At 38.7% G+C, this 13,622-nt stretch overlaps 5 protein-coding genes and 1 long non-coding RNA gene across 15 annotated transcripts; 1 reads left to right on the forward strand and 5 right to left on the reverse strand.

Annotated features, from left to right (window-relative positions):
- Window positions 1–467: 467 nt before the first annotated feature.
- On the reverse strand, window positions 468–2,648 carry BETA-OHASE 1 (beta-hydroxylase 1). 3 transcript variants are annotated; one of them, NM_118702.4, is made up of 7 exons: window positions 2,088–2,648; window positions 1,949–2,008; window positions 1,801–1,872; window positions 1,594–1,728; window positions 1,094–1,219; window positions 932–988; window positions 468–845 (listed from the first exon to the last, which is right to left on the reverse strand). In NM_118702.4, the coding sequence occupies exons 1-7, from the start codon at window positions 2,463–2,465 to the stop codon at window positions 741–743; spliced, it is 933 nt and encodes a 310-aa protein (NP_194300.1). In that variant the 5' UTR covers window positions 2,466–2,648; the 3' UTR covers window positions 468–740. The 3 variants fall into 3 exon arrangements, with proteins under 3 accessions (NP_194300.1, NP_001320065.1, NP_001031715.1); NM_001341759.1 differs by having other exon boundaries at window positions 1,094–1,728; NM_001036638.3 differs by lacking the exons at window positions 468–845; window positions 932–988 and having other exon boundaries at window positions 1,196–1,728; window positions 2,088–2,534.
- An 810-nt stretch (window positions 2,649–3,458) lies between these two features.
- Window positions 3,459–4,687, reverse strand: AT4G25707 (splicing factor 3A subunit). 2 transcript variants are annotated; one of them, NM_001341761.1, is made up of 2 exons: window positions 4,131–4,687; window positions 3,477–4,063 (listed from the first exon to the last, which is right to left on the reverse strand). In NM_001341761.1, exon 1 carries the CDS (start codon window positions 4,359–4,361, stop codon window positions 4,239–4,241), a length of 123 nt encoding a protein of 40 aa, NP_001329324.1. In that variant the 5' UTR covers window positions 4,362–4,687; the 3' UTR covers window positions 3,477–4,063; window positions 4,131–4,238. The 2 variants fall into 2 exon arrangements, with proteins under 2 accessions (NP_001320066.1, NP_001329324.1); NM_001341760.1 differs by having other exon boundaries at window positions 3,459–4,687.
- Window positions 4,688–4,700: 13 nt separating this feature from the next.
- Window positions 4,701–6,224, reverse strand: AT4G25710 (Galactose oxidase/kelch repeat superfamily protein). 2 transcript variants are annotated; one of them, NM_001203911.1, is made up of 2 exons: window positions 5,320–6,177; window positions 4,754–5,243 (listed from the first exon to the last, which is right to left on the reverse strand). In NM_001203911.1, the coding sequence occupies exons 1-2, from the start codon at window positions 6,128–6,130 to the stop codon at window positions 5,224–5,226; spliced, it is 831 nt and encodes a 276-aa protein (NP_001190840.1). In that variant the 5' UTR covers window positions 6,131–6,177; the 3' UTR covers window positions 4,754–5,223. The 2 variants fall into 2 exon arrangements, with proteins under 2 accessions (NP_194301.1, NP_001190840.1); NM_118703.4 differs by having other exon boundaries at window positions 4,701–6,224.
- A 162-nt stretch (window positions 6,225–6,386) lies between these two features.
- Window positions 6,387–7,616, forward strand: AT4G25719. Of its 2 annotated transcripts, NR_142350.1 has the most exons (3): window positions 6,387–6,413; window positions 6,600–6,808; window positions 7,341–7,616. It is a non-coding gene; the product is annotated as an other RNA (long non-coding RNA). The 2 variants fall into 2 exon arrangements; NR_142351.1 differs by lacking the exons at window positions 6,387–6,413; window positions 6,600–6,808 and having other exon boundaries at window positions 7,066–7,352.
- Window positions 6,411–9,193, reverse strand: QC (glutaminyl cyclase; the record flags this gene model as incomplete). Of its 5 annotated transcripts, none has more annotated exons than NM_001036640.1 (11): window positions 8,794–9,177; window positions 8,662–8,718; window positions 8,493–8,528; window positions 8,196–8,260; window positions 7,951–8,014; window positions 7,588–7,705; window positions 7,445–7,482; window positions 7,016–7,086; window positions 6,883–6,910; window positions 6,732–6,786; window positions 6,411–6,622 (listed from the first exon to the last, which is right to left on the reverse strand). In NM_001036640.1, exons 1-11 carry the CDS (start codon window positions 9,067–9,069, stop codon window positions 6,528–6,530), a joined length of 903 nt encoding a protein of 300 aa, NP_001031717.1. In that variant the 5' UTR covers window positions 9,070–9,177. The 5 variants fall into 5 exon arrangements, with proteins under 5 accessions (NP_001031717.1, NP_001031716.1, NP_567727.1 ...); NM_118704.2 differs by having other exon boundaries at window positions 6,417–6,622; window positions 7,385–7,482; window positions 8,794–9,193; NM_001036639.3 differs by having other exon boundaries at window positions 6,415–6,786; window positions 7,385–7,482; window positions 8,794–9,193.
- Window positions 9,194–9,260: 67 nt separating this feature from the next.
- On the reverse strand, window positions 9,261–13,463 carry AT4G25730 (FtsJ-like methyltransferase family protein). Its single transcript, NM_118705.3, has 11 exons — window positions 12,844–13,463; window positions 12,673–12,720; window positions 12,417–12,575; window positions 12,277–12,323; window positions 12,050–12,206; window positions 11,900–11,961; window positions 11,339–11,528; window positions 11,133–11,222; window positions 10,800–10,939; window positions 10,567–10,684; window positions 9,261–10,485 (listed from the first exon to the last, which is right to left on the reverse strand). The coding sequence occupies exons 1-11, from the start codon at window positions 13,315–13,317 to the stop codon at window positions 9,505–9,507; spliced, it is 2,466 nt and encodes an 821-aa protein (NP_194303.2). The 5' UTR covers window positions 13,318–13,463; the 3' UTR covers window positions 9,261–9,504.
- Between the last annotated feature and the right edge of the window lie 159 nt (window positions 13,464–13,622).

A 13,622-nucleotide genomic window follows, 5' to 3' on the forward strand; every position in this document is an offset into this window, starting at 1 on the left:
AATTTTCTTTTAGAAATAACATTGTTTTTTATAAGATACAACCAGAAGTGTCACGGGAAAATATTCAATAATCTAATACAAGATTATCCATTACGTGAATGCTGAACTCTTTACATAATCTAATACAAAATTATGTCCTTACACGCAACGAGGGCGTCTAACAATTTCAACAAGATCGCGAAGAAGCTGCCATATATACTGTGAACGTAAGCGTGTAAAATGCATATATTATTCTACGTAAAGAGGAAAATTCCATAAACATCAATCTATGTAGATGTCATTTGATTTATCAGATAAGAAATATTTGACGTAATGGGTTTGAAGGAAGTCAAACGTAATTCCTGGTTTTGGTGTCGTTGGTTTAGGACGTCGAGCAATAGCCAATATGTAGTTGGTGTCATAATTTTTTGTAAGTTCCATGTTCTAGAATTGTGATTGTAGGTCACTCCCGATCATAGTGAATTTGATTCTAGTAAAATATAACTTTAACATATAGTTTTATCAGTATGTATTTTGTTGTTATAGTAGCAACGACAAAACAAACAACGTAATATGTCAATCGTCGCTACAGTGCTTGCTACACGCACAAATACAATTGCAAGAAAGAGAGGTATTTATATTTTTTAAAATATTCATTAAAATCAAAATCGGCATATAGGATTTATCAACATAGACCGTCTTAAGATGATCATAATGACAGAAGACAAAAAAAGAATTTGGGATTTAAAACTTGTTTAAAGTCAAGAACTCGAACTCGACCCGGAGCCCGAGGCCTTTTTGTATGATTTGATTCTCCGACTAATCTCCTTATCTAACTCTTCATTTCCTCCAACTTCTTCCAATTCCTGAATCACCAAATCCAAATTAGCAAAAAAAGCCAACAACATGAAGAAGATTAAGAAGAATATAAACAAATCAAGAGACTTCTTACCTTGGGTCCAAGAAACAGTCCATATGGTACACCATTGAACTTGTCTGTGTGATGTAGCTGAAACATAATCATGCACGATCAATAACAATAAAAATATGATTATTAAGATACTAATAATAATAAAATAAAATCTATTTTGGGAAAGAAACCGTTTGTATTTACCTGGTGAGCGGCGGCGACCTTTCGGAGGTAAGGGACGTCGGCGATGGGACCTACAGGGAAACGCTTGTGCACGAGACCATCGTGGACAAACATGTAGGCGATTCCAAACACCGTTATGCCTAACCCCTGTTTCAAGGACGAGCTTAAAATTAAGCCACCAGGTCATTTGTGTTAATGCAGCCAACAAAGTCATTTGTCATCACATGTATCCAATATTAAAATACAACATACACAGAGAGAGAGACACACAAAATCCTGCTACATAGATACGTTAATTAAAATTCTGTTTTAACGTATGATTAATCTCAGTCCACTACTATTATTATTTTTATTTTCTAACATTAAGTAGCGATTAAAAAAAGGCACCGAAATGTCCTAATTCTGGTGATTAGTTAGTGTTTAAACTAATTAAAACAAAAAGACCAAACCATAGAGTCAAAGATCTTGGAAGTTGGTTTTGTGCGTTTTATTTAGTAAGACCAAATGAAAGAGGGACTTACGGCGCCAAAGCAGAGACCAGGAACGAGTCCTTTATTGAAGAATCCATAAGAGAGGAGACCAATCGCTGGACCAGCGTTCACTATAGCAAAAACATCGTTTAGCTCAAACGGTCCTTCTCTTGGTTTGTGATGTGACTGCAACAAAATTCAAATCAGGCGGTTTGAAATTGGATAGTCATGATGAGAATTTTCAGCAAGCAAAGTAACCTCATGCATATTCCATAGAGAAGCGTGCCACAGAGCTCTATGAGCCCATCTTGCCCAGAATTCCATACCAACCTGAATAATCCAAAAATCTCAGCCAAACTTTTTTGTTTATGAATCAGAAAAATTGGGATGAAGTTTTGAAACTTACAGCAGCACCAACAGAGAGAGCAAATGTACCAAACATTTCCAACATTGAGATCTCACCTCCCTGATTTTTGCAACCAAACAAAAGGATGTGAGAATTCAGAATTTCGAATTGGTTTAGTTAGTTAGTTAGTTAGTTATACCTCCATTTGCCAAGAGAATCTGTAGTAAACAGCCATAACAGCCATAGAAGTGATACCAAAGCTCGACAACATAGCAGCGATTAGATAAGTGGACCTCTCCGATTTCTTCCTCTCCAATTTCTCCGCCAAACGCAACGCCAGATACTCAGCGTCTATAGCGTTTGTGGAGCTCGTGCTCTCCGGTCTCTCATCGTTCTCAATCGGAGAATTCTGTCTCCGTTCTTCGACGACGTAACAGACAGAAAAGCGTTTAAATCGAAGAGACGGAGAGAATCCGGATAAGGATTTCGGGAGGCGGAGTCGGAAATCGGTAGAGGAGGAGGAGAAAGAGCGGTGGAGTGGTTTGAATGTAACGGCGGTTGAGAGTCCTGCCGCCATCCTAATGGAAGGAGGAGCTACTTGTTTTGAGGTTAACCTTTTATGCGAGCGAGAGAGATAGATAGACAGAGAGAGAGATGTGGTGTGGATGGATTTAAATGCAAGTGAGGCCACGATTTTTTTGTTTTTGGGTAAAAGTAAGTGCTCTTTTTTTTGCCTTTTCAAAATTAAATTAAACAAGTGAAGGATGGTTTAGTTTCGTGTGACTAAAATTGCCCTCAAGTTTTTTTAGCGACTAATCCTACCCCACCCTTATATCACATTTACATTATTACCCCCACTCAAAATGGGTTACTTTCTTATTTTTTGATAATATTTGTTTTCTTTTTTGGATTTTTTTCCATCTTTTCTTTGACCAAAAATGTATTTGCTTACCTTTTTCACATAAGCTCAGTTATGTTTAATTTATTAATTTCTAGATTTTTAGTATAAATATGTTTTATAAACCAAATTAGCATTTACTATAAGACTTAAACCATACAAAAGCCTTTTTTTATTCTTCTCACTTGTCTACAAAGCTAACAATATCTTAAGAACACTTTAGTATTTTAGTATGAATCACATCAATTTAGTTTATAAATGATTTATCTTTTTTAATTAAATCCAAGATACAGTATTTTGTAAACCATAATTAAGGTGAAACAAATTTATAAACATTATTGTTGTTATAAAATATAAGATATATAGAGAAAGTAAACTTATGTAGAAATTCTACTAGATTCATTTACTGTCTATTGTTTTGGATTCGTTTTCTAAAAAGTAGATTTTTTCATTTTAAGGAATGTGGATATGTTTAGGACGCTACATCATCACTACATGAGTACATGTGGAGACTTGTGGCATGGTTGTCATAGTTCCGTGTATTGCGTGTGATTTTGTATTGTTTATATCCGTTTGTTCTAAACGTCATTTGTATAATTTTCGATATCGTGATGAATAATGATGTAATTCTAAGATGTCTGGACTAAGTCCTTAACTTAAAATGGCATAAACGTAAAATCACAGAAACAGCGATGGTGAAAGACAAAGAAACAAAAAGTTAGGCTCCAAACCAGAAACGAACGCAACAAGTTCCTTACAAGTTACACCCATTTATGAGGCTGATGATGCCATATGGGCTTTCTCTACGTGTCACATCACTATTCACTATGACAAATCCTCCTAGTATCTTTGTTTTTTGGTTCTTTTATAGAATTATTATTTTTTTTTTCTTTTTTTGGACCTCAAATTGTGATATGGATACTGCAACTTGGGTCATGGACCTTCAATTACACTCTTCTGCTAAAGGCCGTTGTAGATATAAGATGATGAAACGTTTGATTCTCTTGCGCTTTGGATTCTGAGATTTTGGGATGAATATAGATTATGGTTTGCATTAAAGAATGACCGGACTATTGCTAATGTGCACAAAAACCTTGTCACCAAGACACTGTTAGAATTTCTCCTGCTCCAACATTGTAATGTGCAATGACTTGTTGTCCTCTAAAACCCCAGCTTTCCACTTAACATCTGTCTGTGTGATAACGAGTCCACCGTGATTTCAAAGACTCCACATAGTCGTCTGCACCAGAAACTCTGATCATGATCCTAAAGGGACCCTGAAAATGTATTACTGCTAGTTAGATACACGAGTCTAGTCACAAGGAAGGAAAACAAAAACATTACCGGATTTTGAGCTAGAAACTGGTCCTCTGGAACAAGAGCGCCAAACTTTCGTCTCTTTGCCTCACGTTCCTAGGGTCGTGCAGTTTGCATCTTCTCCATTGAACACCCTTATCTCAGCGGTGGTATTTCCTTCATTATACTTAAAAGGGGTTCAGCTGGTGGCACTAAATCACAATAGCTAACATCCTCCTTGTCAGCAAAATAGTCAACACCACTCGAAAACGCATGCATAGCGAGATTTATTACCAAATAGGCGTTGCTTGTCACTATGCCGTTCAAGACATCAATACCCTACATTGCAGACAAGATTAAGGCAAGGGAAAATGAGTTTTAAAAATGACTTATTAAGGGAGACAAAATTTGTGAACTTCAAATCTCAGCTCACCCCATGTCCAGATTTCAGCATGTTAGTTAGAAAAGAAGAAGTAAGAGTATCATGGTATAACACGACGGTTTATTCTAAACAATGACATGTTACAAGAAACAATGACCTTAATTTTGGTAACAGTATCCATCCAAGCAGTGATCCGTCATTGGGTGAAATTCTAGCAATACAATTAGACTGGTATCTTCTACTGCACCATTTATTCAAGATAATGAATACTCCATTTGCTACTAAGCTCAAATAGGATACTTGTTTATTCCAATCGTCTCTTTACAAAAGGATCTTAAACTACCGAGCCAAAAGAGCAAGACAAACAATCAAATAAACTAAATAAAATCGAAATCAAAGCCAATAAATCATAAAATACCACAGAACAAAGACCACAATACAACGGTTACACAAAAAGATGAAGACACGGTTCAAGCATACTGACACATTCATCTCAGAGAGTAGCAGAAAGAGCGTTGTAGTAAGAACGTATCTTAGGGACATGAAGCACATGATCAGACCACTCAACATTCCCCAAAATTTCACAAGTATTGCGCCTTTCAAGCGCAATCACTGCACACCAAAGCATCTGCCAATCGCCGACACCTTGGTTCCAAAAAACAGCGAGCTTTCCACCATAATCAGCCAAACTAACAAAAGCACGCGGAGATAACTTGGGTAGTCGTCCTCCTATCAAACACTCCAAATTTCTCCATGTTCTTACCTCAGTGTCATACCATCTGAACACTCGGTCAATAGCACATGAGTACAAAACATTACCAACCACGCAAAAACATTTTGAAAACATAAACTCACACATGGTATCTCCAACCTCCTCCCAGCTACCTTCCACTGGATTGTAATCAACCACCTTTCTCCCAGTCACGAGGTTGACCTTTCCGCCAACACTTGTGCTTATGAAGATCTCCTTGCCTTGTGACACGCTGCATGGGATAGCCACCCGATCACTTACTTGTGTTTCTGTGTCCAACACCGTAACCGAGTTCTTCAAGGAATCCGAGCCATCTTCTTGGTGTAACCCTGCTACATATATCTTTTGATCAAGGACGCTAACAGAAACTCTAAATAGCTCCACCGGCAAGCTTGGAGCCTGGCGCCACGTGTGAGACCGGCAATCCAGAACCCAGACACTAGAGGAGGTCAAATGGTGGTATCTGGTTACGCCAATGTTATAGATATTAGAACCAACCGCCGCGAGGCTATATCTCTGAGTCAAAGGAGAATGGGGAATTGGGATTCTTGCCAAGACATAACCACTTGACCTGTCCTCCTCCTTATTACTACTGGTTGTTGTTCGATCCGGTTTCCGGCAGAGGGTGAACCAGCTAGGGCCGTTTTTATAAGAATACATATTTATGCACACATAGAGACGACTCTCCCTGCGGCCCAAGAGTGACCTGACCTTGTAAAGCTCCGGTGAAGCCAGGAGAGATCGAAAGCTCTTGGAGACGAGTGAGAGAATAGGATAGTATAATATTGAGACGCGTGCGATGATGACCAATACCAAATCATCGGGAAGTGACGGATTTGTTGTCGACGACACCTTCTTCTTCTTCTTCTTCATGTTCGACGACGTCGTTGTCTCTCCGCTGACCAACCTCTCCATTTCTTTTACTTTTTTCTTTGGGGATCGGCGGCGGAAGGAGACAACAGATTAGGTGTTAATATTCGTTGGGCCCTTTATGGGCCTTGATCACTTTTTAACTAAAAACGTTTTGTGTTTAGTTTTTTTGCCGAAGATGTTGGTCAAGGGTATTATACTATTTATGGGATTATGTTTTGTGGTGTGGCATTTGCAGAGTGTCAGAGACGTCGTTTGATTTTGGGAGAGACTTTTGTTAACCGAGGGGAATTGTAATTTCCTTTTGCCGCGATTTTGGATTTTCAAGGTACGAGGTTTTGATTCTCATCTTCAATCATTGAAGTTTGCTAAATGCTAATGTTCAGAAATTATGGTAAATTATAGCCAGTATACATTCTAACCATTACCAAGCGCAATATTTTCATACCAAGCATTGTTGCTCGATATAATTTCCGCTCTTTGCTGATGCTTGTTTTAGCTTGATTTGGTACAGCTTTGGCCACAGTTTCCCCGTTACTGCAAAACAAATGATCGAGACACAAAATTGATGGAGACACAAAATGTTGTGACTATGAGGCGACGTCGAGTAATCAAGCCTAGAGGGGATGATAACAAGATTTATTACCAAAGAGGCGTTGCTTGTCACTGTCCCATGCTATGCCATTCAAAACATCAATACCCTATAGTGCATGCAAGATTAAGGTAAGGGAAAAAATAGTTTTAAAGATGACTTATTAAGAGACAACCTGTGAACTTTTTTCCATATTTTAACTCACCCTATGTCCAGATTTCAGCAATCCCCGACTGCGAAAAAATGTCAGAAAATAAGTAAAAAAAAAAAAAAAAGAGGACCAGTGGTATAACACAGTGGTTTATCCTAAACAAAGACATGTTAGAAGGAACAATAACCTTAATTTTGAAAGCAGTATCCATCCAAGCAGAGATCCGTCCTTGGGTGAAATTCTAGCAATACAATCAGACTAGAATAGAAAAATAAACATCAGCCTAAATGATAAACCCTGTAAGGCTTGTCATTACGACATTGCCACATGATAAAGTTCCTAGCAAAACAGTGATCCAATAAAACCTAATTTCCAATATCTCAAAGAGAGAGAATAATGAGCCAGATTCGTTTCACATATTGAAATTTTGCAGGCAGCGCAATTTTGTTTAGTAAAAATAGAATTTGCAGTAAAACATGTTATCTTAATTTTTGTAACAATTTTTATTTCAGATGCCACAACTAATAGATGCAAATATCAGAAACAGTTGGAATACCTGCCACACATTTGCCCAAACTTCGTTGTTTATGTACTCGAGCTCATTAAGGTAACGTACCTCACGGCCATTATATCTGACTATATGCTTATCAGTAACTGCAGAGAAGAGACACAATAAAATGCTAAATATACTACTCCCTATGTAAATAATTAAGTAAGTGGCTCAAGGGCACAAAAACTTAATCAGTATAAGCAAGAAACCTTTCATTGTTTGAGGGTCCATCCGATATAATGTAGAAGTGCCATCACTTCCAAATAACGCTTTTCCATCGGTAGCCAGTCCCCATCCATCTTTCATATGATGTTTAAATGGTTTTACCTACAGTGAAATCAAATGCTTAATATAAAAGAAAATAACAATACTAGTCCATAATAAAGTGGTGAAGCAATGGAAACATGGTAGCTTAAACCTATGACAAAGAACTGTCCTCTACTTAAAAAAAAACTAAATCAGCTGAAAAGTCCACTAAATAATATAGCAAGCAGGCTGACTTATACTTGCTTATCTGTGATGATTAAATAGCTGATAAACCAAAGTATGAGGAAGATAAGAGCACTACACACTTTACTTAAGTTGCGAAGGTCATATGTGAAACCCGTGTTTGTCAACCATGCGACTTGAAAGAGCCTACAACAAATAAAGAATGGGTGGATCAGATGAGTATTTTAACAGTTAAACTTTCTGTTGGCAAATGTATCCATGTAGGACAACAAGATCCAAGAAGCAACATTACAACTGAGCAAGTTGTTGTAACATGTGAGAGTTTCTTTCTGAATTACAAACTAGCTTAATGAAAGAAAAGGCCCACCTTTCTCCAAGGAGTGTTAAACCCTCTCCAAAATATGTATTGTCCATTTTTTCAAGAATTTCAACCTACGGAAGGGAAAAACAAAACAAACAAATTTCACCGATGTATGAAAACATAAACACGACCAATTCAAGTAAGGCTAACTCCATAATAACGGCTGATTCAAGAAATCAATTAACGAGAAGTTTCAATTCATTCTCTTTTGCAATCACACTATCATTCCCCACTTGGAAATTCACTACCATGGCTGATTATACAACATGTTAAAACCGTCAAACCACAAGATGAAACCCATACCTTTCCTGTTCGTAGATCCACTTTCCTCACTGAAGACTGTAAGAATGGGGAAAAAAGCAAAATGGATCATCAAACTAAAGCATCACATTGAAATTTTCAATGACTAGAGAATGAGACTCGAATCGAATTCAAAGACAAAGAGTAAGACAATGCCAGGCAAATCAATCACCTTCCCGTATAGACCAGTGGATTCGAACAGTGTATCGTTTCCCGCATAAAGAAGACCCTGCGCCGGACAAAAACATGTAAGTAATTCTGAAATTCGAAAATGTGAGATGATGATTATAGTCGAAACATAAACCTGAGTAAAGGCGTCCGGATCATGAGGAAACTCAGCAACTACTTCAATTTCATTGATCCTATGGGAGAGATCCAGAGAAGAACCAGATGATTGGCCCCAGCTATTGAATGGCATAAAGAATAGGAAAACGGCGCCGGAGAGGAGAGCAAGAGGAATCATCATCGCGAACCTCTTCCGAGAAATGAATCGGCGGCGAGATGATGCAGAAGAAGAAGCTGGAAGAGACTGAATCATGGATCGCTTCGTTTGTCTCTTATAAGGCGATCTAGTCGCCATTAAACTTCATTCGCAGTCGTTGGATTGGAAATTGCAGTCTGTCAAATTTGATTTGTAGCTCTGACCAGACTTTGGCAACGTAATTTTGAGAAATGCGTTAAAGTGTGTTGTTGACTCATTTGTGTTTTTGCTTTTTATGGAAAAATTGAATTCTTTTTTAGAAAACTTTTTTTAAATCGATCGTTCAATATTGGAAGCTTATTAAACTACTGTTCTCAATCCAGATGTGAATATTAGGAACTTCCATGGTACAAGAACATTGTCGATTACGGTAAATTTGATAAACAAGATAGATAGATCCACTAAGTTTTAACTTAGGACACCACGAACACAGATTATCAGAGTAAACAAGTAAATCCAGAAGTCAAGAATTGCCAAAACTTAAATTAAAATACGTAACAAAACTTCCTGTTCGCCTCATTCGACATTGAGGTCTTACCCGGGTTTCCTTCCCCGAGGTTTCCCAGCAGGCCTTTTTCCTTTCTGGCCTGCTTTACCAGTGCCCTTCTGCCCGTTCCTACCGGGCTTTCCTCCCCCACGTTTCCTATCATCACTCTTCATCCTCCTATCCACTCTCTTCTGTCCCTTACCAACTTTAACCCCAACTCCTTTCTTAGACACAACCAGTTCTTTCCTTGGCTTTCTTGGCTCTGCTGCTTTCTTGTATAGCTTGTCTATCATCTTGTCCTTTGAACGGTCTGATATATCTGCTGTGTCAGATATTGTGTTTGCCTTCTTCCTCACTTTCTCCAATCTTTTCTGGGCAGCTCGCTTCTTCCGTGCCTTGGCCTCTGCCACCTTCTTGGCTGGACGAGCATTGATCTCTTTGAACTGTGCTTTCATTGCATTAACTTCATCTTTCGTAACAGGTTTCATTGGTTGTCTGTGCTGCTTCTCGTCATCCACAAACCATTTTGGTAAACCTTCATCTACAAACATGTGTTTGTTATATGCATCATCAAGCATCTGTTCTCTCTGCTTCTTCCTCAGCATTTTTTTGGCACATGCCAGTATCTCGGCCTTGGTATGAACATCATCTTCAGAGGATGAATCTGAGTCAGAATCTGTGGCTGGTGCAGGGACTACCTCAAACTCATCTTCCTTCTTGGAGCTATTGGGCAAGCTCTGATCAGACAACACACTTGCTTTTGAAGCCTTCTGCTTTGACTTGTCTGGTTTAGACAGATTTTTGCTCTTTTTCTTATTTGCTATTTCGTCTTCACTGTCATCTTTTCCCAAGTCTCCTTCTTCCACGGCTTCTGCAAATATATTCTGACTGAACCACTGGTTGGATATTTCCTCCTTTGTTTGGACCACTCCATCATCAAGTGGTACAACAAGAGGGTTTGCCTCATCCTTTTCTTCATTCATATCTGAATCGTAATCGATCTTCATTTCTTCATCTCCATCACCTTCCTGCAAAGCCAAAAAGAAAAAAGTGTTTAGTTCCAAAAATCTGTTCTATCCTAAGAAATTGGGGTAAGAAAATGATAGTACCTCCAGCTTTTCAGCATGGGCCTGCCTAGCCCGCTTCCTTTGCTTTGCGCTTCCTTCTTTCTTCACCATATACCGCTCATATGCCTGCTCAAAAATCTCTTCCATTTGTTCAGTGTATCTGTAATGTTAAAAAGACTATTAAGATGAAGTAACTCCACAAACTTCAGAAATATACGACGTTCTTGTAACAGCACTCTATAATCTACAAAAAGGTATAGGTTTAGCGGTCGTACTTCTGACGTTCTTCATCAGAATCTCTGTCACTGTCTTTGGAGTCATCTGAAGCTCCTTCGCCATGGTCTTCGTTCTCACTGTCAACGGCATTGCCATTATCATCTTCATCATTGTCAACTGCCATTAGATCTTTCTTTCCCTGTAAAGAAAATAAATGAAAATCTTTACAATCTCATTCAGAATATAATGATATGTTCAAACAATTGAATTGTAAGAACTGATAGCAGGGTGAAAGGAGAATGCTCTTCAACCAATGAAAGAGTAATAAACACTTCTTCGAATGCCATCATAATAAACAAAATTCCGCAGAGATGGTATCAAAAATGAAGTACCTTGATAGCATTAAGAGAGAACAATTCATTGTCGACGAAACCATCTTCAAGTACATCCATCTGTGGACCAGTCGCCTTCCGCGCCTTGTCCTGGCAAAAGATATTGAATTTAGTGAAGGAAGTATAAAGTCTAAGGGATCCATCACTAAGGCCACTGACTAAGACATAAAGACTTGATAGGTTATTATCATAAGGTTAAAAATAACCTTAGCCCTTCGTTTTGCAAGAATCTTCTTTGCCTGTTTCTTCTTGCGGTCAACTGTGTTTGTCAGCTCTTCCAATTCATTGAGTAGTTTATCATCTTCATTTTCCTCATCTTCCTTTCCCACATCAGGCTCAGGTTTAGCAACTTCCTTTTTCTCAGGAGTCAGAGCTTTCCTGATTTGCATTCGCCATCTACAAAATAGAGAGTTCAATGACCATTAAGCAACTAATATAATTTCTAGACGCATAGATGGATGACGACAAATGCTAAAGTCTTAACAAAACCAGTAGTTTCCCACACGCCAATTCCTAACACCCATGGACACCCGTTTACCCATTTCACACAGTGCTTTATCGGGTTGAGCACTCAAAACAGCATAGGTAAAAACTTGAAGTGCTAAGGAAACCGTTCTTTACCGAACCAATTTACAGCTAACTAATTCTACAATAGCTGAATTCATTTTAGTCAAAGCTCTACCACATCCTTGGAAAAGCTTAGAAATTAACAAGTGAGACATAAAGATTAAAAAGATCCATGAAGGAGTCAATAATACTGTTCTTACTTTAGGATATGCTTGAAGTCATTCTTCCCCAAGACAGGAAGATCATCGCATAGAATTTTAATCTACCAACAGAAAAATAAAACGTTACCATGGCGTAGAGAAGGACATAAATACTTGATTAGCAAAGGTATGGAAAATTAGAAACAGTACCTCCTCTGTCGTCAAATCATGTTCCTTTAAAGGTAGAGAGGCTTGATCATCAAATGATATGGAAGTAGTCGTGCCAAGAACGTCAAGAGGATTTTCAGACCAAATGAAATCAGCAGCAGATGCAACTCTTCTCAAAATGGACTCCCCATCTTCATACCTGTAAATTACACTCGGTTATAAAAAGTTCATCTATAACGAAGAAAAAACAGATGGCGGATTTTGCCTACCCATCACGGTTTCTCTTTTGTTTTGATCCTCCAAGCACATCCACCACCTGCAAACACAAGTAGTATTACACACAAAACTTTAGGGACAATGGGAGAGTTGTAAAAACAACTCCAAACACCAAATAAGCCATAGTGATTACCTTTCTCGTGGGTTCTGCTGACTCCTTAAAGAGATGTCTATAATCAAGAAGACGGGGATCAATCTTGGCAGGGGCTAAGTATTTCAAACCCACAAGATATGTTTCTGCAGATGCTGAACGACTAGCCGGCGGCTTAAACACTTCAACTTTTTCAAACAGCTGAACCAATAAAAATGCCAATAAGAAAAAAGGCTCGGGAACACACATCTAAATGAAAAAGAAAAAAGAAAAAATCAGAGTTATAAACAAACAGTACCCTCCCAAGACAGTAGAGCACAGAGTTGTAGTCTCGAGACCTGAAAACCTAAGAGCAGAAACACACATAAACCAAAATTTCAGAAAAGTCACATCACTGATGGCACAAGATCAAAGACAGAACAAATTCAAAATAAAACAATCGGAAAGTAAGTTTATTTCAGAAGCAGACCTTGGTGACTAAATTCCCGTTGCGAGCTAAGAACTCAGTGGCTAATCTAACAGAATCAATAACCAAAGCGTTCTGGCTCATAGCCTCTTGTGCCCACGCACCACCAACATTTGGAGACCCATCGTGCAGAACCAAATTAAAAGCACTAACACCATGCTGCTCCATCACTTGCTTGATCTTCGATTTACACTCAGTCCTTGTGATATCTTGCGTCATAGTAACACAGCCACGAACAGGGAGAATCGGGACAAGATCGATACCGAGAACGAGGCTGCCGACGGGAACTTTCTCGACGGCGACTTGCATCCAACCACCAGGGGCGGCGCAGAGATCGAGAACGGCATGAGCTGAGTGGAGAAGAGAGTACTTGGCGTCGAGCTGAAGAAGCTTGTAGGAAGCTCGAGAACGGAATCCACGTTCCTTAGCGAGACGATAGTACTTATCCAAACGATGCTTTCCTTTGACCTTACCCATGGCGATATTTTGCTAGGGTTTCGTTCTGGTTCTCAGCACACGGAGGCAGAGAAATAGCAATTGGGGAGGAAGAAGCTACTCAGCTAGGGTTTAGGGTTTATTCCGCCTTAGTGTAAACCCTTCGTCTCACAGAGAGGATTTCAAATTTCTATTTTGGACAGGCCCTTTAACCTCTTTCTGATGGGCTTCTTAAACGGCCCTTTAATATGTTTAGAAAGAAGCTCAACTTTTTTGTCAACAATCTAAGAAACAAGATGTTGTATTGGAAGCAACACAGACGAAATTGAGGTATCAAGTGGATTGTT

This window comes from Arabidopsis thaliana, chromosome 4 (genome assembly GCF_000001735.4).
Source record: "Arabidopsis thaliana chromosome 4, partial sequence".
NCBI lineage: Eukaryota > Viridiplantae > Streptophyta > Magnoliopsida > Brassicales > Brassicaceae > Arabidopsis > Arabidopsis thaliana.